Below are 15,293 nucleotides of genomic sequence, written 5' to 3'. Positions count from 1 at the left end.
ACCCCCCCCCAGGGGTGGGCAGAACACCTGGGCCAGGGACACAGGGACGTGTGAAGGTTCAGGGCAGCACCCAGGGGGACAGCAATGGAGCTGGGATCCCTCGTGTTCCCACATCCAGGGGGCACAGGAATGAGCTTGGGATCCCTCGTGTTCCCACCTCCAAGGGTGCAGGGCATGGGGTGCCCATGCCCCCATGGCCAGGGGGGCCAGGAATGGGCTGGGGTCTTCCATGTCCCCACAGGTATGTGGGCTGCGATTTGAGGTTCCCCATGTCCCCACAAGCAGGGGTGACAGGAATGGCCCTGAAGTCCCTCATCTTCCCACAGCCAGGGGTGCTGGAGCAGGATCTGGAGTCCCCCCATGTCCCCAGAGCCAGGAGTGCTGCGTTTGGGATCCCCAATGTCCTCACATCCAGAGGTAACAGGAATGGACCTGGGATCCCCCACGTCCCCGGAGCCAGGGGGTCAGGAGCCCTGAGTCCCCCATGTCCTCACAGCCAGGGGTGACAGGAATGGACCTGGGGTTCGTGTCCCCACAACCAGGTGTGTTCAGGCAGGACCTGGGGACCCCAAATGGCCCCGAGATCCTCCTCCCCTTCAAAGACACCATCGAGAGGGAGCCAGACCGGCCCTGCCAGGGGCGCTCCGGCCAGCGCATCTCTATGGTCACCGCCCCGCGTCTCTATGGCCGGGCGCTGGAGGCCCGAGCGGTGACGTCAGCGGCGTGGCGCTGCCGCCGCTGGGGGGCGGTTCTGGCAGCGCAGCTCTATGTCCCGGCCGCGCTGTGCGAGCGCGCCTCTCTATGGTGGTGCGGCGCTCTGGCCCGCGCTCGGTGGTGTGGGCGGGGCGGCGCGGGGCCGAGGCCGCCATGGCCGCCATGGCCGGCGCGGGGCCGGGCCCGGCCGAGGGGCCGTGTGTGCTGTGCTGCGGGGAGCTGGACGTGCTGGCTCTCGGCCGCTGCGAGCACCCCATCTGCTACCGCTGCTCCGTGCGGATGCGGGCGCTCTGCGGCGTCCGCTACTGCGCCGTGTGCCGGGAGGAGCTGCGGCAGGTGAGGCCGGGGCTGAGAGGGGAGCGGGGGGGCCTCGGCCGGGCCGGGCAGCGCTTCGGGCACGGGGCGGTCGGGAAAGGGCTGGGTGGGACCGACGGGGACGGAGCCCCGGGTTATCCGCCCTCCGCGCCGCTCCCGGGGCGCCGCCGCCGGTCGGGCGGGTGGGAGGCGAAATAACGAGAAAATGGAGTTTAAAGTGGATATTTTTTGGGTTTAAGTCAGCAGGGCTCGCTCTGCCGGCGCAGGATGGAGCCTCTGCTCCCTGTCCCAGGAAGCGTCTGCTCTTAGGAGGTCTCATGGAATCCTGGAATGGTTTGGGTTGGCAGGGACCTTAAAGATCATCCAGTCCCACCCCCTCCAAGGGCAGGGACACCTCCCACTATCCCAGGTTGCTCCAAGCCCCGTCCAACCTGGCCTTGGACACTTGCAGGGATGGGGCAGCCACAGCTTCTCTGGGCAAACCCGTTTCTGGATTTGTAACGTAGTTTTTACTGTAAGAACTGAAACTTTTCTTGTATTTTTGTGTCTCAGCCTCTCTGGACTGGGACAGGTAACTCCAGCTGTTCCCCAAATGTTGCTGTTTCCCCCGTAATTCCCAGACTGGGAATGAGTGCTGGAGCAGTGGTAGGTGGCTCCTGAAGGATTTATACCTTGAACAGCTGCAGCCTCCGGAGTCCAGCGGGAGCAGGGAGGATCCCGGGCACGTGGCACAGATAATTCGGGAAGTGTTGTGGTGTTTTGTTCCTTGCCTTCCCGGGAGTTAAGAAAAGAAGAGACAGTGGTTTCCCAGTTGGACTCTGTGTAATTGAGTCCCTTGGAGACTCCAGGTTTCCCTGTGATCCCACAGGAAATGGGGAGGAGCCGAGTGCAGGGCTCCTGGCAGGCATTCCCTGTGGGAAGGCGTCGGTTGGTTGAGGGTATTTACTCTCGGCGCAGCTGTTGGAGCAAAACAGACCAGAAACGTTTCCTAATCTCGTTCAAAATCCAAAGGCCAGGCTGGTCCAATCCACGTTTCCCAGGCAGCTGATAAGGACAGGTCCTGTTGGCTTTGGTGACAGTGCCTGGGGATGGTGACAGCTGGGGCTGGCACAGGGCAGATCCCAGAGTTTACCTGGAATCCCAGAGCCCCTGCAGGCTCCCTGGAATCCCAGATCCCAGAGTTTGCCTGGAATCCCAGAGCCCTTGCAGGCCCCCTGGAATCCCAGAACCCCTGCAGGTTCCCTGGAATCCCAGAGTTTGCCTGCCAGAGCCCCTGCAGGCTCCTTGGGATCCCAGAACCCCTGCTGATCCCAGTGTTGTGTCCCACAGGTGGTTTTTGGGAGGAAGCTCCCGTCCTTCTCCTCCATAGCCCTTCACCAGCTGCAGCATGAGAAGAAATACGACATTTATTTCATGGATGGGGAGGTCTATGCCCTGTACAGGTGAGCTCTGACCCCTCTCTGGGACGTGGCAGGAAGTGTTTGGGAGGGCAGGGTGCTGTGGTTTCCTGGGAATGGAGGTGCTGGGTACATGAGTCACCTGCTGGGCACATGTTTGGGCAGGTGAGAGGCTGGAGCAGGGCAGTGGAGGGAACACTCACAGCCTCTCAGGACTGGAGTGCTGCAGCACAGCAGCTTTGCTCTGTCAGTCATTTTTTGCACCTTCAGCAGCAGCAAACTTGCTGAAAACCTTTCCATTCCTTGCATGGCTGCTGTGGAAATTGGTGAAGATATAATTACTATTAATTGTATATTAATATCTGCAGGTGCCAATAAAATTAGTCTTGTATTTATTGCTGGGCTGATTAAGGACTTACCCAGCCCAGTTGTGCCAAATATTATATGAAGAGCAATCTTGGCTTTTACAAAGATCTTAATTCTGAATGAGAGAGAAAAAGGGTGAAGTGAAAAACCAATGGAGAGTAAAACCATGGCATGAGCATCGTGTTCCACAAGTATTTTTCATAATATGCTTAGTTAGGAGGATTTAAGATAATTAAAAGCACCTAAAATGAAAGAAGTGTGAAAAAGATGAAGCCATGCAGGCATTGAAGCCTTTTTTCTTGGAGAATTGGGCATTATATCCACCCTGGTTTGGGCTAAGGATGTAACTTTGATACATTTACAATTTTACATGGTGTTATATTTATGGAAATGAGGGAGTGGGAGTCTCCCACTGAGACCAGTGCTCTGGCAGAGTTGGAAACCCCTGTGGGGTGGACTTGTTTGTGGTGGTTTTTTCCCCCTCCTTTTCTATTACAATTCTTTATCCCTTCCCACTGTATTCCTCAGTTTCTGACAGTGGAAAGTGTAATGAAACTGGGTGTGAATGTTGCAGGAACCAGCTGGATCTCCAGTAAGCACAGGGATTGTTACAGTCCCCTCAGTTTTAGGGACAGTGCCATTCTTACACTGCTCAGCTTCTCTCCTGCAGTTGAAACATCAGTGTAATTTGGTTCCATCCCACTCCTGACATAGGACAAAACTCTTGGAATAAGCAGGACTCAAACCTCATTACAGATACTGGAAGACCCATAAAGCTGGAGCCTTCTGCCAGGGACAGAGTGCTTGTGTTTTGATGGAGGTCTCGGGGTGCTGGGAGGGAAGTGGCACATTTTTGGGAACTCTCTCCTCCCTTAGGAAGCTGCTGCAGCACGAGTGCTCCTTGTGCCCCGACGCCAAGCCCTTCAACACCTTTGCAGACCTGGAGCAGCACATGAGGAAGCAGCACGAGCTCTTCTGCTGCAAACTCTGTGTCAAACACCTGAAGGTGAGCTGGGCCTCTGCTGGGATGTGTGGGGAGGAGGAGGCTTTCCCTCCATGACTTCCCAGAGTACCTGGGGAGCTGGGAAGAAGGAGGTGGCTGAACAGCAGTTGTTTGAGTTTCCTCTGCCTGCCTGCAGCGAGGCCAGTTGCTTTATTTGAAGTCTTTCAGCTTCCACAAGCTGATTAATGAAGGAGGGCTGGAGGTTCTCCAGATTTTAAATTAAACCCCACGGTGATGGTGCCACAGTTGGTGTGTGCCAGGTGAGCTGGAGTTTGCTGCCAGAAGGGATGGGATCCAGAAAGGGAGCAGGTTGACCTGAGTGAACCCTATAAGATTGGGAACAGATTTGACTCTTTCCTGTGGTCGTGCAATCCCCGGAGCTGATTGAAGGGAGGGAGGGCAGGACCCCAGGGAGGTATTTCATGGTCAGTGTAACCAGCACTGAGAGAACTTGTTTGTCATTTTCTCTCCCAGAGAATTCACAAACAGTATTAAAACTGTTGCTTTTTGATTTCAGAATATTGTAGAGATTTTTATTTTGCTGAAAAAAATTCCACTGTTCCAAAGAGTTACTTGTACCCACTGAAAAGAAGCTCTTAAACTTGCAGAAGCTTCAGTCCATCAGCCCTGGCAAAGCTAAACAAACCTTTTCCCAGAGCAAGTTCCCAGGCCTTGCCTAGGCCAGAAATAAAGGATATTCTGTTGTCAAGGCTGGGTTGATCCTTTTGGCGTCTCCAGAACCTTCCTACCAAAATAGCTCACGTGTTAGTGGGGACAGAGGGTTGGCTTGTGATGCAGAATTTGTTCATCCAAGTGTCTACTCTGTAGCTATTTTGGGTGGTTGCTGTCTGAGGAAAGTAAAACAGCTCACTGGGGGTTTATGAGGCCTTTTAATTTGAGTATGCAAAATACTGTGTGCTCATAAATGCATACTTAGGATTTTCCTCCCCCAGAGATGATAATTTAGAGTTTGTTGCTGTATCAAAAAAAAAAGTGAAAGGGGAAAAAAAGTTGATTAGATCTGTTTCCAGTGTACAAACTGAGCGAAATTCAAGCTGGATTTAATTTGGATCCATCACTCGAATTGAAATCACCGGACACTTTAGGTGCTGGTGGTCAAACTGCATCTTTTTGAAGCAAGTCTTTGACTCCTCCAGACGGACGAGTTGGGCACAACCCCGGCTCGTTCCTGTTCTCAGTCCACAAGAGGTGATGCCTTATATCTGTCTGTCCGTCCCTGCAGATTTTCACCTCTGAAAGGAAGTGGTATTCCAGGAAGGACCTGGCCCGGCACCGGATCCACGGGGACCCCGACGACACGTCCCACCGGGGGCACCCCCTGTGCAAGTTCTGCGACGAGCGGTACCTGGACAACGACGAGCTGCTCAAACACCTGCGCAGGGATCACTACTTCTGCCACTTCTGCGACTCCGACGGCGCTCAGGAGTACTACAGGTTGGGCCGAGCACGGGATTTATACGAGCTCTTTCCGTGCCTTAAATTGTGTGTGGGGGGGAAAAATTACCTGGGTCTGCTTTGGGTTTTAGGGAAAGTGGTGTTTGATGGCAGAGTGGAAGAATGGGAGCGGGTTGGCTGCAGTCTCTTGTTCCTCAGACAAACAGCCAAAATGTTCACTTTGTGTCTAGTTCATGCCTTAAGGTTTTCTTCATTAACGTTAAGCATGGAAGGTTGAGCTCTGCAGCCTGACAGCAGCTGTCTGGTGTGGTACCTCCAGAGTGGGACAGGGCGAGAGGAAACGGCCTCAAATTGCACTGGGGAGGTGTAGACTGGGCATTAGGAATGTTTCTTCATGGAAGGGGTTATCAGGCATTGGAACAGGCTGCCCAGAGCAGTGGTGGAGTCCCCATCCCTGAAGTGTTCAGAAAACATGTGGGTGTGGCAGTGGTGGTGCTGGTTGATGGTTGGACTCAGGGATCTTAGAGGTCTTTTACATCTTTAACAATTCTGTAATTCCATGATTCTAATGCTCCAAAGTTCACGTGCAGAGGGGATGGAAGTAATTTTTTGTGTGAAATACAAAATACAATACCCTAAGCACAGCTGGGTGTGATGAGCATCCACCATGGGGTTTGGTTGGACATCTGGTCTGTGCCCTGTGGTCTGTGTTGGCCGTACAGAAGGGGTTTGTTTCACTGGAAGGCTTCCCTGGGGATATAACAAAAACCACCCACCCGCATTTGTCATCCAAAGAGTGGCCGTGTGCCACGAGGAGAAGGTGCTGGAGGGGTGTGAGCTCTGCGTTTTCCCCGCAGTGACTACGAGTACCTGCGGGAGCACTTCCGCGAGAAGCACTTCCTGTGCGAGGAGGGCCGGTGCAGCACGGAGCAGTTCACGCACGCCTTCCGCACCGAGATCGACTACAAGGCCCACAAGACAGCCTGTCACAGCAAGAGCAGGGCCGAGGCCCGGCAGAACCGCCACATCGACCTCCAGTTCACCTACACCCCCCGGCACCCCCGCAGGAACGAGGGTGAGCGGGGCACGGTTCCAGGGACTGGGAAGGAATTCTTCCCTGGGGGAGCGTGGCACAGGTTGCCCAGAGAGGCTGTGGCTGCCCCCATCCCTGGAGTGTCCAAGGCCAGGTTGGACAGGGTTTGGAGCAACCTGGGCTTGTGGAAGGTGTCCCTGCCCGTGGCAGGGGCTGAAACTGGTTGATCCTTAAGTTCCCTTCCAACCCAAACCATTCCACTGCTCTGAGGGTTTTCAAGAACATCTGGTGAACATTTCATAGCCATGAAGAAGTTCTTCCTGTTCATCCTGGAACAGGACCTGACAGGTTGTAGAGAATGAAGGTGACCAGAACTTAACCAGACTAGGCCCTGGGCAACCTGATGTGCTTTTGGGTTGACCTTGCTTTGAGTGAGGGGCTGGAGCAGGTGACATCCAGAGGTCCCTTCCTACCTGAATTGTTGTAGGATTTTTTCCCCCCATGCATGGATTTAACAATGACACATAATTTTAGGAAAAGCTGCTGACTTAGTCATCAGAAAGAAATGAAGATAATTTGTTTGTACGAGTGTATTTTTGCATTTTTCAGGCAGAGTGTGATGGCCAGATTAGAGAAATAACTGAGAGTGATCAACCCTCCCTCCTGTTCAGGTGTTGTAGGTGCAGAGGACTATGAAGAGGTTGACAGGTACAACAGGCAAGGGAGGACGGGCAGGTTGAACGGCCGGGGGAGCCAACAGAACAGGAGAGGCAGCTGGAGGTACAAGAGGTGAGTAGCACAACATTGGGTGGAGTTTTACTCCTGTTCAGTGTTGGTTTTCACTTGCCAATTCACAATATTTTGGTGGATCTGTAGGAAGTGGGTACAAAATTTGGAGGCTTCCGTGGTAAATCCTCAGCTGGGAGTAGAATGAGCTTCCAGTCCAAGTCCGTGTGCTGGCTACAAGCTTGGTCAACATGGAATTACTTTGTGTGAAGTTTCAGCTCAGGAAGCAAACAATGTGATCCTCAGCTTGTGGGTTAAATAAACTCAGAACCCTAAATTAATTTCAACAGCTGTTTTTATGCAAACTTCTCTAAGTAGGATTTTCTGAAGTAGGTGATGAGTCTGTGCAGGTTTAATGGAGGTTTTGGTCTGGGTGGTCATGAAATTCCTGTTCTAAGGACCGTGCTTTTCACTGAACTAACACATCTCTGTGTGGCCAGAGTGCTTGGGAAAAGGAAGAGGGTGAAATATTGAAATGAAATTTTGCATTTCTGTGTCTCTTCATCCACACCAGACCTGGGTGCTTTATACATCCTGCACATCTTATTTTCTTCTTTTACTTGCTGGATGGGCAGCTGGTGATTCCAGTGGGGAAAAAGTCTGTCATTAGTGGTGATTCCAGTGGGGAAAAAGTCCATCCCAAAACACTCCTATGTTGGTGTTGCATGTAGATCATGCGTGTGTTGGGAGTTCATGACCAGCCGTGTCTCCAAGAGTTCCCGTGGCCTCCAAAAATGATTCCATACGTTTGAAAATGAACGGGAGAGACAGGTGCCCCATTCGTCCTTGGTGCTGTCTCTCCCCGTTCATACCAGTTCTGGCCTGGATTGTTATTCCCACTCGGAGAACTTGGAAATGCAGGGGGGAATGTTGCCTGGCTGGGGTGGACTGGAGTGGTGGGGCTGGTTCAGCAGGTGGCAGCACGAGGTCAGGGATGTCACCAGAGCTGGCACCGGAGAGGTGAGAGCTGGAGCGAGGCAGCTGCTCCGTGCTCTTTGCTGTTTGACCAAGGAGATGTGCCCTGTCCTGCAGGGAAGAAGAAGACAGGGATGTTGCAGCAGCAGTCAGGGCGTCTGTGGCAGCCAAACGGCAGGAAGAGAAGAAAAGGGTGGAGGACAAGGAGGACGGCGGCAGCAGCAGAGGGAAGAAGGAGGATTTGAGGGATCCCGACGTGCTCGGCTCCAAACGTGTGCCAAAGGCTCCCAACGATGTGGCAGGTGAGTGTGGAAGAGGTGCTGCAGGGAGCAGGGATGGGGCTGCACATCAGCCTGGCACAAGAGGGAATCGCTGTGCCTTGCTCCCAAGAGCTGCTGGATGTGGATGGAGCTCTGCAGAGCCTTAAGTCAGCGACAGGGATTTGCAGTGGGACGTGTCCCAGCGGGCTGGGATCCTGCAGCAGGTTGGACCCGAGGTGGAGCTGGGTGGAAATGTCAAATGCAGGTAACATACAACAGGAGGTGATGGTACATCCAAAGCAAGATATAACCCAAGAACGTTACATTTCCCACTCAAGCAGGAAGAACTGATTTTTGGGATACTTGAGTTTCCCCTTTTTTGAGAGCAAGTTATTCCCAGTAGAAGTTTGTAACTGGTGAAAGCAAACCTGACCCAGGTCCATTATGGGGCACATAAACACAATGCAGTGCTGTTTTGATATTACTGTTCCTCCAAATCCATGTTCCACTATTTTATTGCTCCTGCAACAAGATTTTCATGTGAAGATTTTATGGAACTTCCTTAGGAGCTGGGAGCTGCTGAGAGCTCCATGTGGTTGATGAGTACAGCTCATCTAGGGGGCTGGGCAGGGTTATCCCTTCCACCTTTTGCTGTTTGTGTGTCACAGCCATTACCAGTCTGTCCCTGCGCTCTGCAGCACAGAACTGGGATTTTAAGGCACATTAAACTGGGAATGAGCTGTGTTTCAGTGTAAAACCACTGCCCAGGAACTAATTGCTGAGCAGTTTGAGCAGAGGTGCAAGGGGCTGCTCAGGGGAGCAGCTTTCCGGGTGAAGAAGCTTTGGCATAAATCAGTTGGAGCATGGAGGCTCTGCTGAACATCCTGACCCTGTGCAGGCAGCTGAGTGGCAACCTCGGGGCAGCACTGGGGGCATTGGCATCTCAGTTTTTAGAAGGTTCCCTCGCTAAGTACTTCCCCCCCATGTTTTACTCACTTTAAGTATCATGAATTTCCTGTAGGCCATGACATAATAGTGAATGCATTTAATTGAAGGAAATAGTGATGCATGGTTTTAAATCGTTCTGGAATGTCAGTTAATGGCATCATCAGCTGCTGAAAATAGGACTTGGTAATGCTGCTGTTGTGTTCATTGGTAGCCCCCACTCTGCAATGAATGGGCTTGAGTTGAAAACATTTCTTTGCTCTTTTTGTCACTCTTCCAAAAGAAGCAGCTGCTAATGGTGCTCTCAGCCAAGACGACTTTCCAGCAATTGGCTCGCCAGCAGGACCTCTGCAAGGGTAAGTTTGTGCAGGGCTGCAGCAGTGAGAAAGCAGATTTAGAAGTTTATTTATGTCCTGCATTTCTGTGGAAAATAATATTGGGAGATTGATCTCTCAGTGCCTCCCCTGCCCATCCCCTCCTGCCTTGAGCTGTCTCCGTGCCGCTCACCTGTGGCACCAGCTGTTGCTGCAGCTCATGGCTTGGTCTTGGAATCATAGAATCTTGGAATATCCTGAACTGGAAGGGACCCCAAAGGATCATCAAGTCCAGCTCCTGGCTCTGCCCAGGACAGCCCAACAATCCCACCATGTCCCTGAGAGCGTTGCCTTTGCAGGATGTGGCAGCTCGAATGTGCCTGTACCAGCTCTGGTCAAGGTGAGGGGTGCTGAGACACTGCTGATAATACAGCAAGGCTGTGGTGGCACTTCTTGAGGAGACCCATTGCAGGTGCAGTTGGTAACCCTGAGTGCATTTGTGTCCTGTTAAAGCTGGGTCACTTGTGCCACCCTTAGTAACAGTTTGAGGAAGGACGTGGAGAGCTGTGGGGCTTGTGTTGCCCGTTGGGGTTGTGCTGCCGTAACAGGGTAACCCCAACCTCTCCCTTCCTCACAGCTCTGCCCAGCCAGCACTGGTTAAGCTTAAAGAAGAAGATTTCCCAAGCCTGTCATCCTCTGCAGCTCCCACCATCTCGTCTGGGATGTCTCTGACATACACAGCGACTGCAAAGAAAGCAGCCTTCCAAGAGGAGGACTTCCCAGCCCTGGTGTCCAAAATGAAGCCCAACAATAAGACAGTAACCAACATCACATCTGCATGGAACAACGGTTCCAGCAAAAACGTGGTCAAAGCCATCACCAACCCCTGTGTCAGCCAGCCAGCCAAAAAACCATCCTTGAACACCTCGAAGGGAAGTAAGAAGAGCAATAAACTCTGTGAGTCGGACGACGAAGATGGCGGCGGTGGCTTGACCACCCAGGAGATCCGGAACACGCCGACCATGTTCGACGTCTCGTCCTTGCTGGCAGCTTCTACCTCACAGACTTTTACGAAAGTGGGCAAGAAAAAGAAGGTGGGGGTTGAGAAGCAGAGACCGTCGTCCCCGCGCCCGTCCCCGGACACGGCGTTCCCCAGGCCATCCACGGAAAAGCCCCTGGAAGCAGAGCAGCCCTCCAGGGTGTTCCCTGCTCCCCACGGCCCCGACAGACCCACAGCTGTCATGAATGGGCACTCGGAAAAGTCCTCAGCGGTCTGTGGGACACCCAAAGAGCCCCCTGGCCTTAAAAAGCCCACAGTGACTAACAAATGCCCTTTACCTCAGGAAGACTTCCCAGCTCTTGGGAGCTCAGGATCAGCCAGGATGCCCCCGCCACCAGGTAAGCACAGAGGGAGTCACAGAATCCTGGAATGGTTTGGGTTGAGAAGGGTCTTAAGGATCATCTCATTTCACCTCCCCTCCATGGGCAGGGACACCTTCCACTAGCCCAGGTTGCTCCAAGCCCTGTCCAACCTGGCCTTGGACACTTCCAGGGATGGGGAAGCACAGCCAGCTTTGCTTGGAAGTGGCTTGGAGAAACATGGTCTGTGGATGTGCTGTGTTAAGTCTCCTTCTGGCTCTCGTGTGAGGTTCTGCCACCAGGTGCCAGGTTGGGCTCTGGAGGTAAAGGCAACCTGGGTGACACAGGGGGGCTGGAATGTCCTCTGAGAATCCTGGCTAAAGCAGTGGCAGTGTTGGGACACCTCTGTCCCACACAGCTGGAGGTGTCTGGTCACTGGGGTGGCTCATGGATGAGCAGCTGGTTTTCACCTGTCCCTGCTCTTCTTCTTGGAGCTGTTGTGCTCCAGGATCTGCTTGGGAGGCCACTGTGGGTGAAGGGAATCTGGCAGTGTCCTGTGCCTGCTGACACTCCTCAGTCGACTTCCTTGGCTGCTTCCTCCCGTGTTTGCAGAGGTTTCCTGCCCTGCTTTTAGCCATGACCTTGTAAAAGTGGAGAGACAGCAACAAGCGTGACTTGGAGTGGTTTTAATGGAGGTGGCACCGCTGTTCGTGCTGCTCTGCAGCTCCTGCTGGGGGAGAGGCCAGGCCTGGTGCTGCTGTGCCTCCTCAGGTGATTTCTGTTCACTTTAATAATGCAAAAGTGTTTTTCATTGTGACTTTGAGTGGGTTTTAAAAACTATTTTCCATTGAAAAAGTAAATGAATAATTAAAGCGCTTTCTGCGTAGAGGAACATCAGCCACCCTGAAGTGCTTCTTGAAGATTTCCGCCTCTGATTTTTAGGTTTTCTCCAACAGAGTCATGTCTGCACTGCAGCTTCTTCTTGGTGCTTCTGCAGAGTGTGGCAGACACTGGTGTGAGTTTTAGCTGGAGGGGGGGTTGTGTGTTCTAACTCCTGCCCCTTCCCTGTTCCCCACAGGCTTTAACTCCGTGGTGCTGTTGAAGAACCCTCCTCCGCCTCCGGGCCTGTCGGTGCCTGTCAGCAAACCCCCCCCCGGGCTTCGCTGTCATTCCATCCACCAACATCTCTGAACCTGTCACTACAGCTCTGAAAGAGTGAGTAAATAACTCCTGGGAGTGAGTTATGTCCCACAGTGCCCCTCAGTTCTGTCAGGTGGGCTTCAAACAGAGCAGGGAACACTCGGGGTTACTCTGAGCGGGGCCAGCTGGGTGAAGATTCCCATTGGGAAGTCCTGGGGTCTTTGTGGGCTGGATTCAGGAGAGTTGTGTAAAAGAAAACAGCCCTGTGTAGCTGCAGCTGCGGAAGTGAAAACCTGTGCTGCTCAGACTTTGGTCTATTTTAGATTTATTTGGGAATCTGCAGCTTCAACATATTCCTTCACCTTCCCATCGATTCTGTCGGAGTCCCAGCAGCAAAGTGCTGAGGCGTGTTCTCCTTGGTGACCTTCACTGCCCTGATCTTCCCAGTAGCTGCTCTCTGGTCCTTCTGGGATAGAAAGAGGAGTTTGTGAGAAAAGAGGAGGGGAAACTGTGCCAGTTTAATACAGGACAGGACCTGCATTATCTGTCAGTTTATTCGTGGTGTGGTGTTTGCCCACGTCTTTTTAGTGAACTCCCCTTACAAAGCAGCTCGTCAGGACCATGTGAAATTCGGATTTTACATATTCTGTCTATGTAAAGCTGGAATCCCATATTTTATCATCCTGGCAAGACAGCTGTGTGCAGCTCACAGTAATGCACATGGAGCTGGGTGGAGGAAGGATGTGCAGCCTGTAAACCAGAACAGCCTCGGGATTTATGTCCCAGGGCACTTTGCTGTGACACAAACCAACATCAGAGTCACTTTTGGTGTTTCCCAATGCAGGCCAAAATCCTGTCACGGATCATACTTGATACCTGAGAACTTCCAGCAGAGGAACATCCAGCTCATACAATCCATTAAAGAATTTCTTCAAAGCGACGAGTCCAAGTTCAATAAATTTAAAACTCATTCTGGGCAGTTCAGGCAGGTGAGTGGGTTCCCCAAACCTCCCTTTCTGGGAGACCTGAATCCCAGTGGGATTTTTGAAGAGATCTGTGTATTTCTAATCCTCCCCCCGGGCTGTTGCCTGCAGGGTGTGATCTCTGCAGCACAGTACTACAAGAGCTGCCGAGAGCTGCTGGGGGAGAACTTCAAGAAGATTTTTAAGGAGTTGTTGGTGCTGCTGCCGGACACGGTGAAGCAGCAGGAACTGCTCTCTGCTCACAACGACTTCCGAGTCAAGGAGAAACAAAGCTCCAACAGGCCCAAAAAGAACAAAAAGAACGTTTGGCAGGTGGACTCCCCCGCAGACCTCGACTGCTACATCTGCCCCACGTGTAAGCAAGTGCTGACTCAGCAGGACGTGGTCACCCACAAAGCTTTGCATATTGAGGATGAGGAGTTCCCTTCCTTGCAGGCAATCAGCAGGATCATCAGTTAGCTTTCCTGAGGGCCCACACACCAGGCTCTGGCTCTGGAGATGCACTTTTGGAATGAGGTTTGGCAGCGTAGAGTGGCTGAGGGCCGGTGCCGGTTGAGTCAGTGAGGAGCAGGTAATTTTGGGGAGCCCTCTCGGGGCAAAGGGATCATGAGAATGTGCTGGAGCTCATCCCTCCCACAGTCTGAGCTCCCAAAATCTGGGGTAGGGTTAGGCTGAGCCGCAGGGTGGGCAGGCAGGGGCTCCTTCCTCCTGGAACATGCAATAGCTGGGAATCCTTTCTGATCTGCAGACTGACAGGGGACACAATAGGGGAATAAGCATCTGGTTTGGGGGTTTCTTTCTGGTTTTGGGGTGGGGGAAGATTAGGGAATCACTGAAATGAACAGAAGCAACTTCCCTTATAACATTCTGATTTTTTTGTGCTATTTCAGTGAAGATCACACTAGTCAGGGGTACAAAGGTGCAGGAAAGATGCTGCTCACTGGTGTGACCAGGAGCGCTGCAAACACTGGGCTGCAGAGTTTCCTGTCTGCAAACAGAGTCCATTCTGCTGCTTGAAGAATTGGGCTGGTCTGTGCAAGATTTGAAGTTGCCTCTGACCTTTTCTGTAACATGTTCTTTCAAGAAACTGATTTTGTAGCCCTGCATGTACAGTAACAGCATTAAGGCTTTACTCTGTGTAAAGCACACGGGAATTTTATTTAATGACTGCCATGTTTCTAATTTCTTGGTTGTATTACTGGTGGGAGCTCCCAACAGCATCCTGGGACATTAAATGCTGCTGATCACTGACCATGTTTTCTGCAGTGCCTTTAAGTGCATTTCTCTGACACCTGCACCTCCCTCGGTGACACCAGGCTGATGTAGCTTTGCTCATGTTTTTTGGCATCTCCAAATTCCACCTCCTCAGACGAAGAGGGGGATCTCTTCATCCTGTGAGGTGACTCCTCCAGCAGCAGCTCTGAGGTGCTGGAGTGCCAAGAGCCCTCCCTGCCGTGCACTTCCATGGCTGTGGTTCAGTGTCCGACCCCTCCCATCTCCAGGTTTAGTTATTTCTAACATGTAGGAATAAAGCTGAAATTAATTTATGTAATTTTTAGTGACAAAACACAGCTTTTCTAGAGGCATCATTTCCATGAAATCAAGCTCAGAGTTAGTCCTGCTACAGCCACTTTTCCTTGCCTTACAAGTTATTTTTGCTTGCTCAGGCTGCAAAGTGCTTTGGGTTTCTTTTCTGGGTATTTAAGACTGTTCTGAACACCTGAACGTGTTGTATTTGGCCCCAAACGGGGCTGGGGAGGATGATTTGCCTGCATGGCTGTTCACACACTGCATGAGCACGTGAGGAGCTGGGACATGTCCCTGTTGCTGCCTCAGGTGGGGCCCTGGATCCGAGCGGGACGCGATGCCCGAGGCACGGCCACCACCAGGGATGGGGGGGGATGTGGGGGGTGCCAGCTGCCCCCACCACTTCAGTCAACTCCTCTCCCCATCTTTGGTTTGTAAAGTTCAGGGGGCTGAGATGCATCTTCCCTGCAGCAGAATCTTCCCTCTTCCCTTGGTTTTCACTCTGTCAGCAGCTCCCTGGTTCCCTGGGCTGGTGCTGCTGGGAGTTCCCTTGAGGCTCTGGATCTCCAGGGCCTGCTCTTGCAGTTTCCTTATTCCTTGTGCTCACCTGATTAAATAAAGTTATTACCAAATTTTTTTTTTCTATTCATTTTTAACTCTTTATTGAAAATAAGTTGCAGTTGGTTACACGGACACCGAAAATACAGAATCACAGATTGTTCTCTCAAAAGATATTTTTATATATATAATATATACAAAATTGTAAACATTTTAAACTTATTTCCATACACAGTCCACTTTATACTACACTGCACAGAGG

The 15,293-nt window shown here is 52.1% G+C and overlaps 1 protein-coding gene across 1 annotated transcript; it reads left to right on the top strand.

The window, feature by feature from the left end:
- The first annotated feature begins 852 nt into the window (after positions 1-852).
- Positions 853-15,105, top strand: ZNF598 (zinc finger protein 598). Its single transcript, XM_027656485.1, is given in 13 exon segments — positions 853-1,050; positions 2,359-2,471; positions 3,669-3,798; positions 5,039-5,250; positions 6,069-6,286; positions 6,916-7,033; positions 8,063-8,247; positions 9,434-9,506; positions 10,102-10,862; positions 11,902-11,969; positions 11,971-12,038; positions 12,808-12,952; positions 13,058-15,105. Coding segments are annotated over 13 exon segments (2,622 nt in total). The 5' UTR covers positions 853-867; the 3' UTR covers positions 13,406-15,105.
- Positions 15,106-15,293: the final 188 nt, after the last annotated feature.

Source organism: Corapipo altera, unplaced genomic scaffold (assembly GCF_003945725.1).
Source record: "Corapipo altera isolate COAL_440 unplaced genomic scaffold, ASM394572v1 104, whole genome shotgun sequence".
In the NCBI taxonomy this organism is placed as follows: Eukaryota; Metazoa; Chordata; class Aves; order Passeriformes; family Pipridae; genus Corapipo; species Corapipo altera.
The sequence above is the reverse complement of the archived record's forward strand: the minus strand, read 5'-3'. Positions and strand labels throughout refer to the sequence as shown.